Here is a 12,244-nt window from a genome sequence, read left to right as displayed (position 1 = left end):
AGCAGCACTTTGCTTTCCTTTCCAAATCTTATCCAGGAAGATGGTGAACCATGGTATAAGCACTCAAGCAAAAAAACAAAAAAAAAACAACCAAAAGTCTCTCGTAGTAAGGGACCAAAGACAGCTTCCTGAGGAACATCAGCCTCTTACTCTATTTGCTCCTGCTTTTAGGAGTTGTCATCAAAACCATTAGCTCTGCTTTTCTGTTATCTTTATTTCTCATACCTTTGTGATTTGCTCCTTACCCATGTAGAACCTTTTTCCAACCATAGCAATAAATCTGTTAAAAAAAACAGGCGACTGGAAAAGTGTACTTCCCTGACCTGTAGTCAGAAGTCCCACAGCAGGAACAGATGAGAGCGACACTCCCTCTCTTCCTGATTCCTTTTCACTTCAGGCACGTCACACCCTCCCGTGCCTCCCTTTCTACCAGGAAAACTGAACTCAGAGGAATAGTCATCTATTTGCAACCAGGGAAGCCCCACACATGTGCCCTTCAGTGGATCTGAAATCACATCATTGGCCAGGTTTTGCAGCTGTTCCATCTGATGGGAAGGTGGGGAAATCACCATCTAGGATGGAGCAGTGGGCATCCCTACCCATTTTATGGGGTGACAGTATTCTGTGTGTATGTGAGGCAACCTTAGTGATAAACGATGAGCACGAAAACACCACAGGGTCTTTCTTGTTCTGAGGACGGGGTACAGGTGAGAGGGTGGTAAGCCCTCCTCGAGAGGCCAGGCAGACACTTAAGTAATTTTCATCACTGATGCATTTTTTTCATTCATTTAACACTCTGCACTGTAATCTGTGTACCAGGCCCCGTTTTAGGCATTGACAGCCCAAAGCAGGAGGCAGCTCCTCCCTGAAGGCCACTCATGGGAGATGGATATTTATAGCCTGTGATGAGTTCCCCAACAGAAGCATGAATACAACGCTGGGCAGCAGAGGAGAACCTAATCCTGCCTGACAGAGTTGGAGAACGCTTTGGGGAAGAGGTTGTTGGTTGCTAAGATTTTTGCCTCGGCCAATTTCACTGAGTATCTCCCTTTTCCATGGCTTATACCATGATTTCTAGGCATTTTCTGTCATTGGTTGCCAATTTAAACCATGCCCACAGAAGTCAGTGCAGCAGGAAATGTGCTCTCCTGTTTTCTATTCCAAAATGATGGTGTATTTTACTACTGTGCTTGGGTAGCCTATCGTGAACCGATGGAAGACAGTATGAGGTCCTAGACTCCGTCAGCCTCTTTTGTAAGCTTTACAGGAGGGCAAGCATTATGTGGGCAAATAGAATCCCAGCACATGGTTGCAAACCAAAACACAACCAGGAGGTGGGATCTTAAAGTGGAGGCACCTCGGAGGACATCTAGCTGTGTCCATTCTTTTTATGGAGAGGGAAACTGACACCCAGAGAAGACAGGTGGCACACCCCTCCTAAACTGGGGAGTCGTCAGAAGAGATTTGCGACTTTGGACTCCCTATGCCAGGCCATTCTCCCATTTGTCGTCAGAGGGCTTCCTGCAGGTGCTGTGATCTAGAATTCAGGCTGTGTCTAATTCTGTTACTAAGGTTGTCCTGTGTTCCTTATACCTGGCCTGACAAGTATCGCCAGGTTGGCAAGGCACCACACCAAACAGAAACCAGCTATGATCACGAGGGATCTCCTAAAAGAGAGAGAGCTCTTAAGTTTCTCGGTGTTTCCAGAGCACTGAGTGGTAATAGTTTATGCCTCTCTGGGTTGTCATGAGAATGAAAGGCAGTAATGTACTGAGAAGGCTTAACAAGCAGTATCTGGCATGCAGTAAATGCTCGATGAACCTTAACTGTTGTTATCGCCTGCTTGTTCACCCTCAGCAAGTTTTTGCAGATAGATTAAGGATGTAGTATATTCCAGTAGAAAGACTCTTTATTCTTCTGCCCCCTGACTTGTCAGCTGGTTTATCGGATACACTATCCAAGGTATACAGGTTTCTTTTCTTGAATGTATACTCCAAGCTTGGATTTCTTGGGCAAATATTTTAATGAAGAACACGCCAATGGGGTTAAATTGACAAAATATTTGCACTGACTTTTCTTCAGCTTTAAGTCTCAGGATAGTACTGTTAATTTCAGACCTCTTTTCCTGCCTCATCACCCGAACCCCGCCTTCCACGATGTACTGTGGTGTCCTCTGCTTTCTTTTCCTTGCCATTCACATCCTTCCTTCCCCTAGCCACCCCTCCCGCCCCAGTCTCTCGGGGGGGGGGCTTTCCCCACTGCACTGCACTCTTGATCCAACATGGTACCCCACAGTGGCAGCTTCAGTACCTGAACTCTCAGTGCCTCCCTTCAAGCATGAAGTCAAGCTGCTCAGGGAAGGGAGCTTAGTGAGCCTGTTCAGAATCCTTGCTTCAGTCACCTGGCACTTATAGGCAAACATGGCCACCATCGCTCACCCTAGAGCAGCGGTTCTCAACCTTCCTAATGCCATGACCCCTTAATACAGTTCCTCATGTTGTGGTGACCCCCAACCATAAAATTATTTTCGTTGCTACTCTATAAATGTAATTTTGCTACTGTTATGAATCATAATATAAGTGTTTTTGTTTTCCGATGGTCTTAGGCGACCCCTGTGAAAGGGTCGTTCGACCCCCAAAGGGGTCGCAACCCACAAGTTGAGAACCGCTGCCCTAGAGGGAATAGGGGGTCAGTTCCAAGTATAGTGGAGTGGGTTCCAGGCTAGGCAGCCTTGAATATGCCCTCCGTGGGGCCTGGTAGGGAGTCCTGAGTGGCCTTCCACAATGGGGATATTTCTTCAAAGTAATGCACGGCCATAGGCTTTGGAATCTGATACATTTGGATTTGATTCCTGGGTCTGTCGTTTGCTGCTTGTATGATACTGACCTGGTCCTTACCTTCTCTGATTCCACTTCCTTATCTATGAATGTGAGTAATAGTTGTATTCCTTCACAGACTGGTGGTGAGGATTAAATTGAATACTATAGCTTAGCACAGTGCCTGGAACACAGGTGCTTTGTAAATGGCACTAAATTTTCTTTAAGGACCACATGACTTTAATTTCTTACTGTAATATATATGCAGTTTGTTTTGATATAAGAATGTTTTATATTTTTCCTCGAGTGTTTTAATAAAGTTGATACTCCAGAAAGATAATTGCCATATTTTTTCATGAAGCCCTTCAGAAGTATCTTTTTAGATTTATTAGGTTGGTGCAAAAGCAATTGTGGTTTTTGCATTGTTGAAATTTGCCTCTGATATTGAAATACATTCTTAAATAAATGTAGTTATGTTATACATCATTTTAATGCACATTTCCTGCTTTATATTTTTTTGCTAATGACTTATTACTTGCTGTTATTTTATATGTATTTTACACTATGGAAATTATTTTAGACAAAAAGCACATTCAAGTGATTTTCTTATTCAAGTTCAAAATGGGTCGTAAAGCAGCGCAGACAACTCGCAACATCAACAACACATTTGGCCCAGGAACTACTAATGAATGTACAGTGCAGTGATGGTTCAAGAAGTTTTGCAAAGGAGACGAGAGCCTTGAAGATGAGGAGCATCGTCTTCCGGCCATCGGAAGCTGACAACGACCAATTGAGAGCAATCATCGCAGCTGATCCTCTTAAACTACACGAGAAGTTGTTGAAGAACTCAGCGCCGACCATTCTACAGTCATTTGGCATTTGAAGCAAATTGGAAAGGTGAAAAAGCTCCGTAAGTGGGTGCCTCATGAGCTGACCACAAATCGAAAAAATCGTTATTTTGAAATGTCATCTTCTCTTATTCTATACAACAACAATGAACCATTTCTTGATCGGATTGTGACGTGTGATGAAAAATGGGTTTTACAAATGGATGACAACTGGCAATGACCAGTTCAGTGGTTGGACCCCAAAGAAGCTCCAAAGCACTTCCCAAAGCCAAACTTGCACCAGCAAAAGGTCATGGTCACTGTTTTGTGGTCTGTTGCCCGTCTGATCCACTACAGCTTTCTGAATCCTGGTGAAACCATTATATCTGAGAAGCATGCTCAGCAAATCAATGAGATGCACTGAAAACTGCAGCGCCTGCAGCCGGCATTGGTCAACAGGAAGGGCCCAATTCTTCTCCACGACAACACCTGACCGCATGTCACAAAACCAGTGCTTCAAAAGTTGAACGAATTGGGCCACAAAGTTTTGCCTCATCTGCCATATTCACCTGACCTCTCGCCAGTCGACTACCACGTCTTCAAGCATCTCAACAACTTTTTGCAGGGAAAACACTTCCACAAACAGAAAATGCTTTCCTAGAATTCATCGAATCCCAAAGGACGAATTTTTATGCTACAGGAATAAACAAACTTTTCTCGTTGGCAAAAAATGTATTGATTGTAATGGTTCCTATTTTGATTAATAAAGATGTGTTTGAACCTAGATATAATGATTTAAAAGGCGCAGTCCAAAACCGCAATTACTTTTGCACCAACCTAGTAGTATCAGAAATGATTGAATTATTCTCAGCACTGATTTATTCTCATCTAATGGACTCTAGTTGACCTTTTTTACATCGGTAACTAACAAACACAGAGCCAAATGTTGCAGAGGGTTAGAACTTTGATGGGAATTTTATACAAACTGGTCATTGGCTTCATTTTATGTTTTTACCCTGTTTGGGGTTTTTTGTTTGTTTGTTTTTTACTTAATTCTTCTATTTTAAATGTAAACAGCCTTAAATCCTTAATCCAGTTGGGTGTAAACTGCAGTGACAAGCCCAGTAGACCCATGTGGGTGAGCTGCGTGTGGACAGCCTCATGGGCACGGCTGAGCCGACTCACATGCCTTGGGCGTCATCCTTCGCCTTCCTCCTCTAACACCCAACCACATCCTCTCCATTCTGTCTTCTGAGTATCCTCAACTCTGCCCCTTCCTTTTCTCCTCAGGCTCACCTTCCATTGTCTCTCGTTTGGGTTCCTGTGGTGGCTTTAAACCTGGCCCTGATGATTCCCCCGCCAGGCCATGCCCTACACTTCTGAGGGAGTTCTCCAGCCCACAGGTCTCGACCTCTGGCCTGGCAAGGGCTCCTTGACAGTCTGAACGCTCCTGCCTTTTTGGCCTCATCTGTTGCCCTGTTTCTGCAGACTGTTCTGTCCCCAGAGCACCCCGAGCTGTTGGGACCTCTTTCCCAGTGTGGGTGCTATTCATTTTTCTTTCTCTGCTGCTTGCCCTGTTCCCCAGGACTTAGCCGAGACATCATGCCCTCGTGCCTGGCCTCCCTCAGGAGGAGCGGTCCCTCTGCGACTCCTAGTTCCTGGGTGTGTGCTGTGCTCATGCTTCCTGTAGTGCTCCGTTGCTGCCCCTTCCTTTCTCAGGGTCTGGCAGGGCGCCCTGTGAACTCAGTGGGGAATGAATGAATGAGAGAATATGAGAAACCTCCCATATATCTCAGAATTCTGAACCTGCTTCTGAGATGTCTACCTGTTAGCATTTTGCCTTCATTTTACACCCGATATAAAATTAGGAGACATCTTCCACCTCTGAAGACTTGGAAATAGTTCAAGATGCAGCTTTGGAATTCTTAGGAAAGAGGTAGGAAAAATCGCCAACCTGCTTGGCTGGCAGTGAGTTTAGCATGAGGTAATCCTAGGATCCTATTATTTCTTTTTTTTCAAAATATGGAAAATGACTGGTTGTCACTGGTGATGACATAGTTGCCACTCCAGAGTAAGGAAGGAGGAAGCTGTTCTGTGAGACATCAGTGCCCTGGACTGAATCAGAATGGCCTTGTCCCCAGAGCGGGCTCAGAGCTTTCAGTTTGCAGATAAGGCTGTAGTTTGCCCAAAACTCAGAGCTCATTTGCCCTGTCATTTGTTCATGCCTTTCTTCTTTTCATTCAATACTGAGCACTTACTGTGAGCTGGTACTATGCTAATCGGTATGCAGAGATTGAGGTCTGGACAGTCTCCACCCAGGAGCTAACAGCCCCGCAGGGGAAGCCCCTGTGTGAACCAGCCATTTAATGCAGAAACAGATAAACACGTGAAACATGTGCCTGAGTGCCTGAGCCTGAGGGTGTGACAGACTGTTCAGAAAAGCTCCAAGAGAGGCCTGCTACAGGGCTGAGGATACAGAGGCATTCACTAAGCCCGGGAACTCTCAGGTGCATAGGAAGCAAAGCGCAAAAACAGCAGGTGCCCAAGAGCAGTGGGAGAGTGGGGTGTCATCAGAGGCTGTGTGCTGTGTGTGCTCAGAGCCGCAGCAGAGCGCACTGCTCCCGTGTTATGTTGGAGATTGCTCTGGTAGGGGCATCAGGAGTTCATCCAGACACCAAGAGAAGCGGCCCTCGTATTCCACATGGGAGATGATGTGAGCTGCAGAGCAGGGGAGTAGGGGTGTGTTTAGCTCTCTAAGAAGTAAAATCTAGACTTGGTGACTGATTGTGGAAGGTTAGGGAAAGGGAGGAGTTAGGGTTGACTCCCAGGGTTTTGGCTGAACGCTCTGGGTGAAGGGGCCAGAAGCTGGAGCAGACCCTGGCCTTTTGATGCACAGTCCAGCGCATGGGATGGGAGGCTTTTTCTAGTAGTAGCCTCTGGGCTGTTAAAGACGTAACTGGGCCTGGGGAAAATGAGCAGCTCTGGCCTGAGAAAGGAGTGACGGTCAGTGTGTGGCTCCTCTTAGAAGAGAGCTGGAGAGTTTATCTGCCGAGAGTAGAAATAACCTCCTCCTAATTAAGAAGTGCAGGCTGTGCTGCTGGCAGCCAGCCATAAGAGGCTTTCAAAACAAAAAACAACAAAAAAAACTTCTGTTTACTCCTGGGAGAAAAGAGGCAGCAAAGCTTTGAGAGCAGGGAACTTTAGAAAGGCAGAATACCTCCGATTAGTGTGGGAGTTTGACAGAGCTCTTGCTGGAGAACTCAGAACTGCTGGCCGCAGAGGGAGAACCCTGCTGTGGGGGAGGGGGCTGCATGCGTGCCCAGCTGTGGAGTCTGGCAGAAATCCCAGGAAAGTTTGGGCACCAGAGTAAGAGTTGATGATTTATTAAAAAAAAAAAAAAAGAAGACATTCTAATCAGTCTGTTTATAATCAACTTGTACTAGGTTATTTGTGATCAAAGTTAACAAAATGATGAGAAAATACCAAGTTAGACCTTGCTGTTTAATTCTTTAAAAGTTACTATTACAAGGTATCAGTTCACATTGTTGAGCGTCACTATTTTCCTTTTTCTTTTTCTTTTTTTTTTCTATTTTAAAAATTATTTTTGCTAATGAAGAAGGGTTAGCAGAGACCTTGTTTTGACTGGGGAGTCGGGGCAGAACACCGATAGGAAAAGCGGTAAAACGTGTGCGAGGCACACCTTGCTGCTTCAGAGGGGCTCTTGTTCTGCAGTCCATGGAGGGGCCCGTCATAGAATTCACAGGGTCAGTGAGCTCGGATGGGAAACAAGTTAACACCTTTATTTTAACCAAGTTCTAATAAATGTAGCTTTTGTTATGGATGAAGTATTCAGAACACAAGAGTAATCGCAATATCTGTCACCGTTACAAAGCATAGCTCTTTCCATGTTATAGTTGTGGCACATTCTGAAAATATCACTACTATGGATTTATAGTAGTTATTACATCCACTGCTATGTGAGAAGAGCCAATGCCGTAATAAACAAGTTCATATGTTACTGTATCACAGTTTTTACAAAAAAGTTAGATAACTATACTTCAGTAAAATTGGTTTTCTTTTGAATCCTATGCATTTTGTTCATACATTTAGAAACATTATTCTGAGCAGGTCTCATCAGCTTCACAGCTGGTCAAATACATGCATGGCACACGAAAGGTTAATAAACTCTGGCTAAGATCCTATAGTTGTGGCAAAAGACCTCCACCTGGTGGCAGCATACTCCTTAAAGGTTAAATCTATAATCAACCTTTGTGAAATTGTTAAAATAACAGTGTATTTGAACATGGTTTTCAAATAGTTTTGACAGCAACCCACAATAAGAAATAGGTTTTACATATAACTCAGTACACTCATACAAAAATTTCACAAAATACTTAGCTTTACCATGTGACCCATAGATATTTTTTAATTCTATTCCAATAGTCCCTTCAATTCTCTTTCATTAAAATAAAATGCTTATTATAACACAAGGCATCACACTGCACTGCTTGACAACAGAGGAGATCATCTTTCATCATACCTCATGATTTATTACCCAATGAATTTCACTTTGGTCGCCCCCAAAATACCCACACATTTTCAGAGAAATAATACTTACATTTTAAATAACTGTTAACAACTATGATCGTATTTTAACCCAGCGTTTAAAAAAAATCATTACTGATGTATTATTTACTCACATATACAGTGAAATGAATTGCTCTTAGGCACATACCCCATCAAGGTATACAATATTCCCATCACCACACAAAGTCCTCTTGTGCCTGTTCTCAGTTGGTTCCTTGCCAGGCAATCAGTGCTCTAATTGCTTTGACCATAGATTTAGTTTTGCTGTTCTAGAACTTTATATAAATGAAATCATACAGTATGTATTCTTTTAGCCTGGCCTCTTTTGCTGAACATAATGCTTTAGAGATTCGTCCATGTTGAGTGGTTTGGTAAGGAGCATTCCATTGAATGAATATACTCCTGTCGATAGACATGGGCTGTCTTCCATTTGGGCTATTAGGAATAAAAACTTCCATGAGCATTTACTTACAAGTCTTTGTGTGCACATATGTTTTATCTCTCTGGGTGAAGACCTGAGGTGGAATTGTTAATTCAGTGCGTAAATAAAGGTATGTTTATATGAAGCTGACCAACTATTTGCCAAAGTGGTTGACCATTTTGCATTTCCACTAGCAATGGATGAGAGCTTGGGTTGCTCCACATCCTTACCAACAATTGGCGTGTCAGTCTTGAATTTTAGTCATCCTGGTAGGTATGTATCTCCTAGTGGTTTTACTTTACATTTGCCTGATGTCTGATGTTGAACATTTTTTTCATGTGTTTATTACCCATTTGTTTACCTTATTTTGAAGTGTCTGTTCAAGTTTGGGTTATTTGCCTCTTCTATATTGATTTGTCTAAGTTCTTTATGTATTTTGGGTTCAGTCCTTTATGTCAGATATACGTGTTTATGACTATTATCTCCCAGTGTGTGACACGCATTTCGTTTTATTAATGGTGTCTTTTGATGACCAAATGTTTTAAATTTTGACAAAGTTCAATTTAATCATTTTTGTTCTATATTTAGTACTTTCTGAGTCCTGTCTAAGAAATCTTTTTCTACTGTAAAGTCAGAAAGATAGTTTCGGTTTTTATATTTATGTCTATGATCCATCTCAGATTAATTTTTCTGTATGGCCTGAGGTAGGTGTCAATAGCACAGAATTTAAAAAGAAAAAAGAAAAACATTCAGCAAAAGAGATACAAAAGTGGCTTTTCCCTGTGGGCCATAAACAGACCCTCTGGGCCTCTTAATAACACCACCGTCAACCTGCAGCTTGCTCATCTAGTTCTTTCTAATTTAGATCTTCTACAGTTATCCTGAGTTTCAGAAATTATTTTGCTTATAAGGTGTGAGGCTTTATAAGGCTACAGCTTTTTACAGGGTCTGTAGCTATGCCACAGAGCTGCTAGCCACATGTGGCTGTTTAAATTAAAATTAAATAAAATTAAAAATTCAGCTTCTCAGTGAAAATTGCTCCATTTCAAGCGCTCAGTAGCCACACATGGCTGTTGGCTGCCCTAATGAACAGTGCACATACAGAATATTTCCATTTTCTCAAAAGTGCAGTCAGCATTAGCCTATTGAATAAGAGAGGAGGCAGGCTTTGTACAGTTCTGTAGCGTATTTTAATGAAACTTATATAGTTTTGATAACTGTCATTCAGCATCTACCTTCTTCTCCTTGGTGCTTTTCCATTGCTCATGTCTATTTCTAGTCTAAGGTGTGTTGTCTTAGCCAAATATTTTGTCCATCTAAAAATGCAAAGGCTGATATATATGTTCTCCCCCACCTAGAAGAAAGAATTCCCGACAGTCCACAGAATCGTTCTTTTCTGGAGCCTGCCTAGTTCTGACCTATTTTACTTCTCTCAGTGTTTGATAGTCTTCCAGCTGCCACCGGATGCCTGGGCATCCCCCTTCAAGGTGCGGCCCAGAGGGAAATATTTTGTCTTTTGTGTCCTGATTAAAATGATATTTCTCCCAAGAGGTTCTACTACAAATGTTAAACTCACAGAAAGTAGCAGGTTATGACTTGTAGCCCTGCCCCCATGAACATTTCTGTCTAGTCGTGAACTCTGTTGCCATTTCTCCATGAGCAGCCACATAGGAATTTGTGAGACTTTCTCTCATTGTTTGCTGGGCGTGAGCTCACGCTGCTGTCTGTGTCTTTCAGTGTGGGAACTTTGCTGTCCTCGTGGACCTTCACTTATTCCCGCAAGATTCAAACAAAGATGCCAGCTGGTTTTCTGAACAGAAGAAAGAGGTACCACAAAACTTTTCACTGTTTAAATGCAGGTAGCTGCTGCTAGAAGAAATACTAGCTCTGAACAGCTTTTATTTTAATGAGTCAGCAAAAATATTGAGTGCTATCTAACCCTGAAAAATAGTTGTTGTCTTCCCAATGACAGGCATACACCTGCTTTTTTTTTTCTTCAGAAACTGACACCTTCATACATTCCACATGCCACTCTATTATTTAACTAGAAGTGTCCTAACTCTTTCATTTGGAGGAAGGGGTATTCTCATATTTTTAAAAAAGAAGAAGTTAAAATGACTGTTCCAGGTAAGCAGGGATTTTAATCTGACTGGTTGTGAAGCTGTGGGGGCTAACACAAAGCTGATCTTTCACACCCGTGTGAAATCCTAGTCTTCCTCAGTTTTATCTTCTACCATCCTTTTATTATTAGGAGCCCTTGACAACAAGAGCAGAGACGTTTGGCCATGTTCATTCTCTGACAGTGCTCAGTCACTACGCAGGTGGTCAGTCAGAAAGTGCATAGCCATTTGACTGGGATCATGGTGTTTGACCTCCTTGGTCCTCGGCCTCCCCAGCTGCAAATGAAAGTGCTCCACTGGGGACTGTCTGAGACACTCCTGGCTCTCAGGGTCCGAGATCCCATGCAAGTGCTTATGCGGCAGAGGGTTCAAAGGCGCATGTGCTCTCATCACATGCTTTGCCTCCCTGCTTACTAGAGCACCAAGACAGTGAGGCAAAAGCCTTCACATAACTTTCAAAATATTACAGCACTTTGTGTGTCTGTGATGTTCATTTGTCACAATAGCTTCTTAGAGCTAGAAATAAAAGCAAGTTTTATTATAAGGTGGTATATGGAGAAGACACTAGTGACAGTGATGAACCCAGAGGATAAAAAAAAGACCACAAAATACCAAAAAATGGTGATAACTTTTCAATGAGCTTTTGGAGATAGCTAGGAAAAACATCTCCTCAAAAGAAAATTTTAGGGTAATACACTTTCAACCAAAGGTAATAAAATGATCTGGACTTTGCTGTCATCATTGCACAAAGGATACTTGGTGGCTTGAAACTGGGAGAAGGAAGGCCCAAGATTCAGCATGGTGGGATTTATCATTCTGGTAAATAGCTGTGGACCGGGTTCTCTTCAGGACGTAGTAGTTAGTAGGCCAGCATCTCCCACTCCAACTCAGCTCCATGTAATTTCGAGCTTTGGCTTAACAGCACATGTCTCCATGATACAAAACAGCTCATTTCCTCCAAGTGACTAATGTTCACCTGAGGGGACCTCACCCAAAAGGCTTCTGACTTGATTTACATTAACAGCATTCTAGAATCCACATTTTCCTCTATTCTCCCCCAGCTTCACTACCTCAGCCTTAGACCTTTCTTGTTGATGTTTTGTCAGTTTTGCCAAGAGTCCGTTTATTTGGAAGGCTTTAAAATAAAGCTATGAGTATGTGGATCACCTCCTAGCCGAAGTGTAAGGTGACATTTTTCCAGGATGCCACACACAGCTGGGCTGCTCCACCTAGTGCCTCCATCTGGGCAGCAGGGCATGACTTAGCAAAGATGCCCAGGGCACGACTGGACCTGCAGGGCTTTGTTGCAGTGGCAGCTGCAGTAGGGAAGGCCATGCCAGCAAGCTGCGCTTTTTCACTCTCAAAGCGAAGTAGATGGTTTGCTGCTTCTACTTTTAAGTCATGCTCACCGACATTAAAATTGCTCTGGGATAGTGTGTGTGCGTGTGTGTGTGTGTGTGTGTGTGTGTGTGT

General features: G+C 43.0%; 1 protein-coding gene across 1 annotated transcript in view; it reads left to right on the top strand.

Moving 5' to 3' along the window:
• SLX4IP (SLX4 interacting protein) overlaps positions 1 to 12,244 on the top strand; it is a 207,734-nt gene that overhangs the window by 120,985 nt on the left and 74,505 nt on the right. Inside the window, exon 3 of the mRNA XM_019635262.1 lies at positions 10,389 to 10,478. Within this exon, the coding sequence (XP_019490807.1) occupies positions 10,389 to 10,478 (90 nt within the window). The remainder of the gene's footprint in view (positions 1 to 10,388; positions 10,479 to 12,244) is intronic.

This window comes from Hipposideros armiger, unplaced genomic scaffold (assembly GCF_001890085.2).
Source record: "Hipposideros armiger isolate ML-2016 unplaced genomic scaffold, ASM189008v1 scaffold_20, whole genome shotgun sequence".
NCBI lineage: Eukaryota > Metazoa > Chordata > Mammalia > Chiroptera > Hipposideridae > Hipposideros > Hipposideros armiger.
The sequence above is the reverse complement of the archived record's forward strand: the minus strand, read 5'-3'. Positions and strand labels throughout refer to the sequence as shown.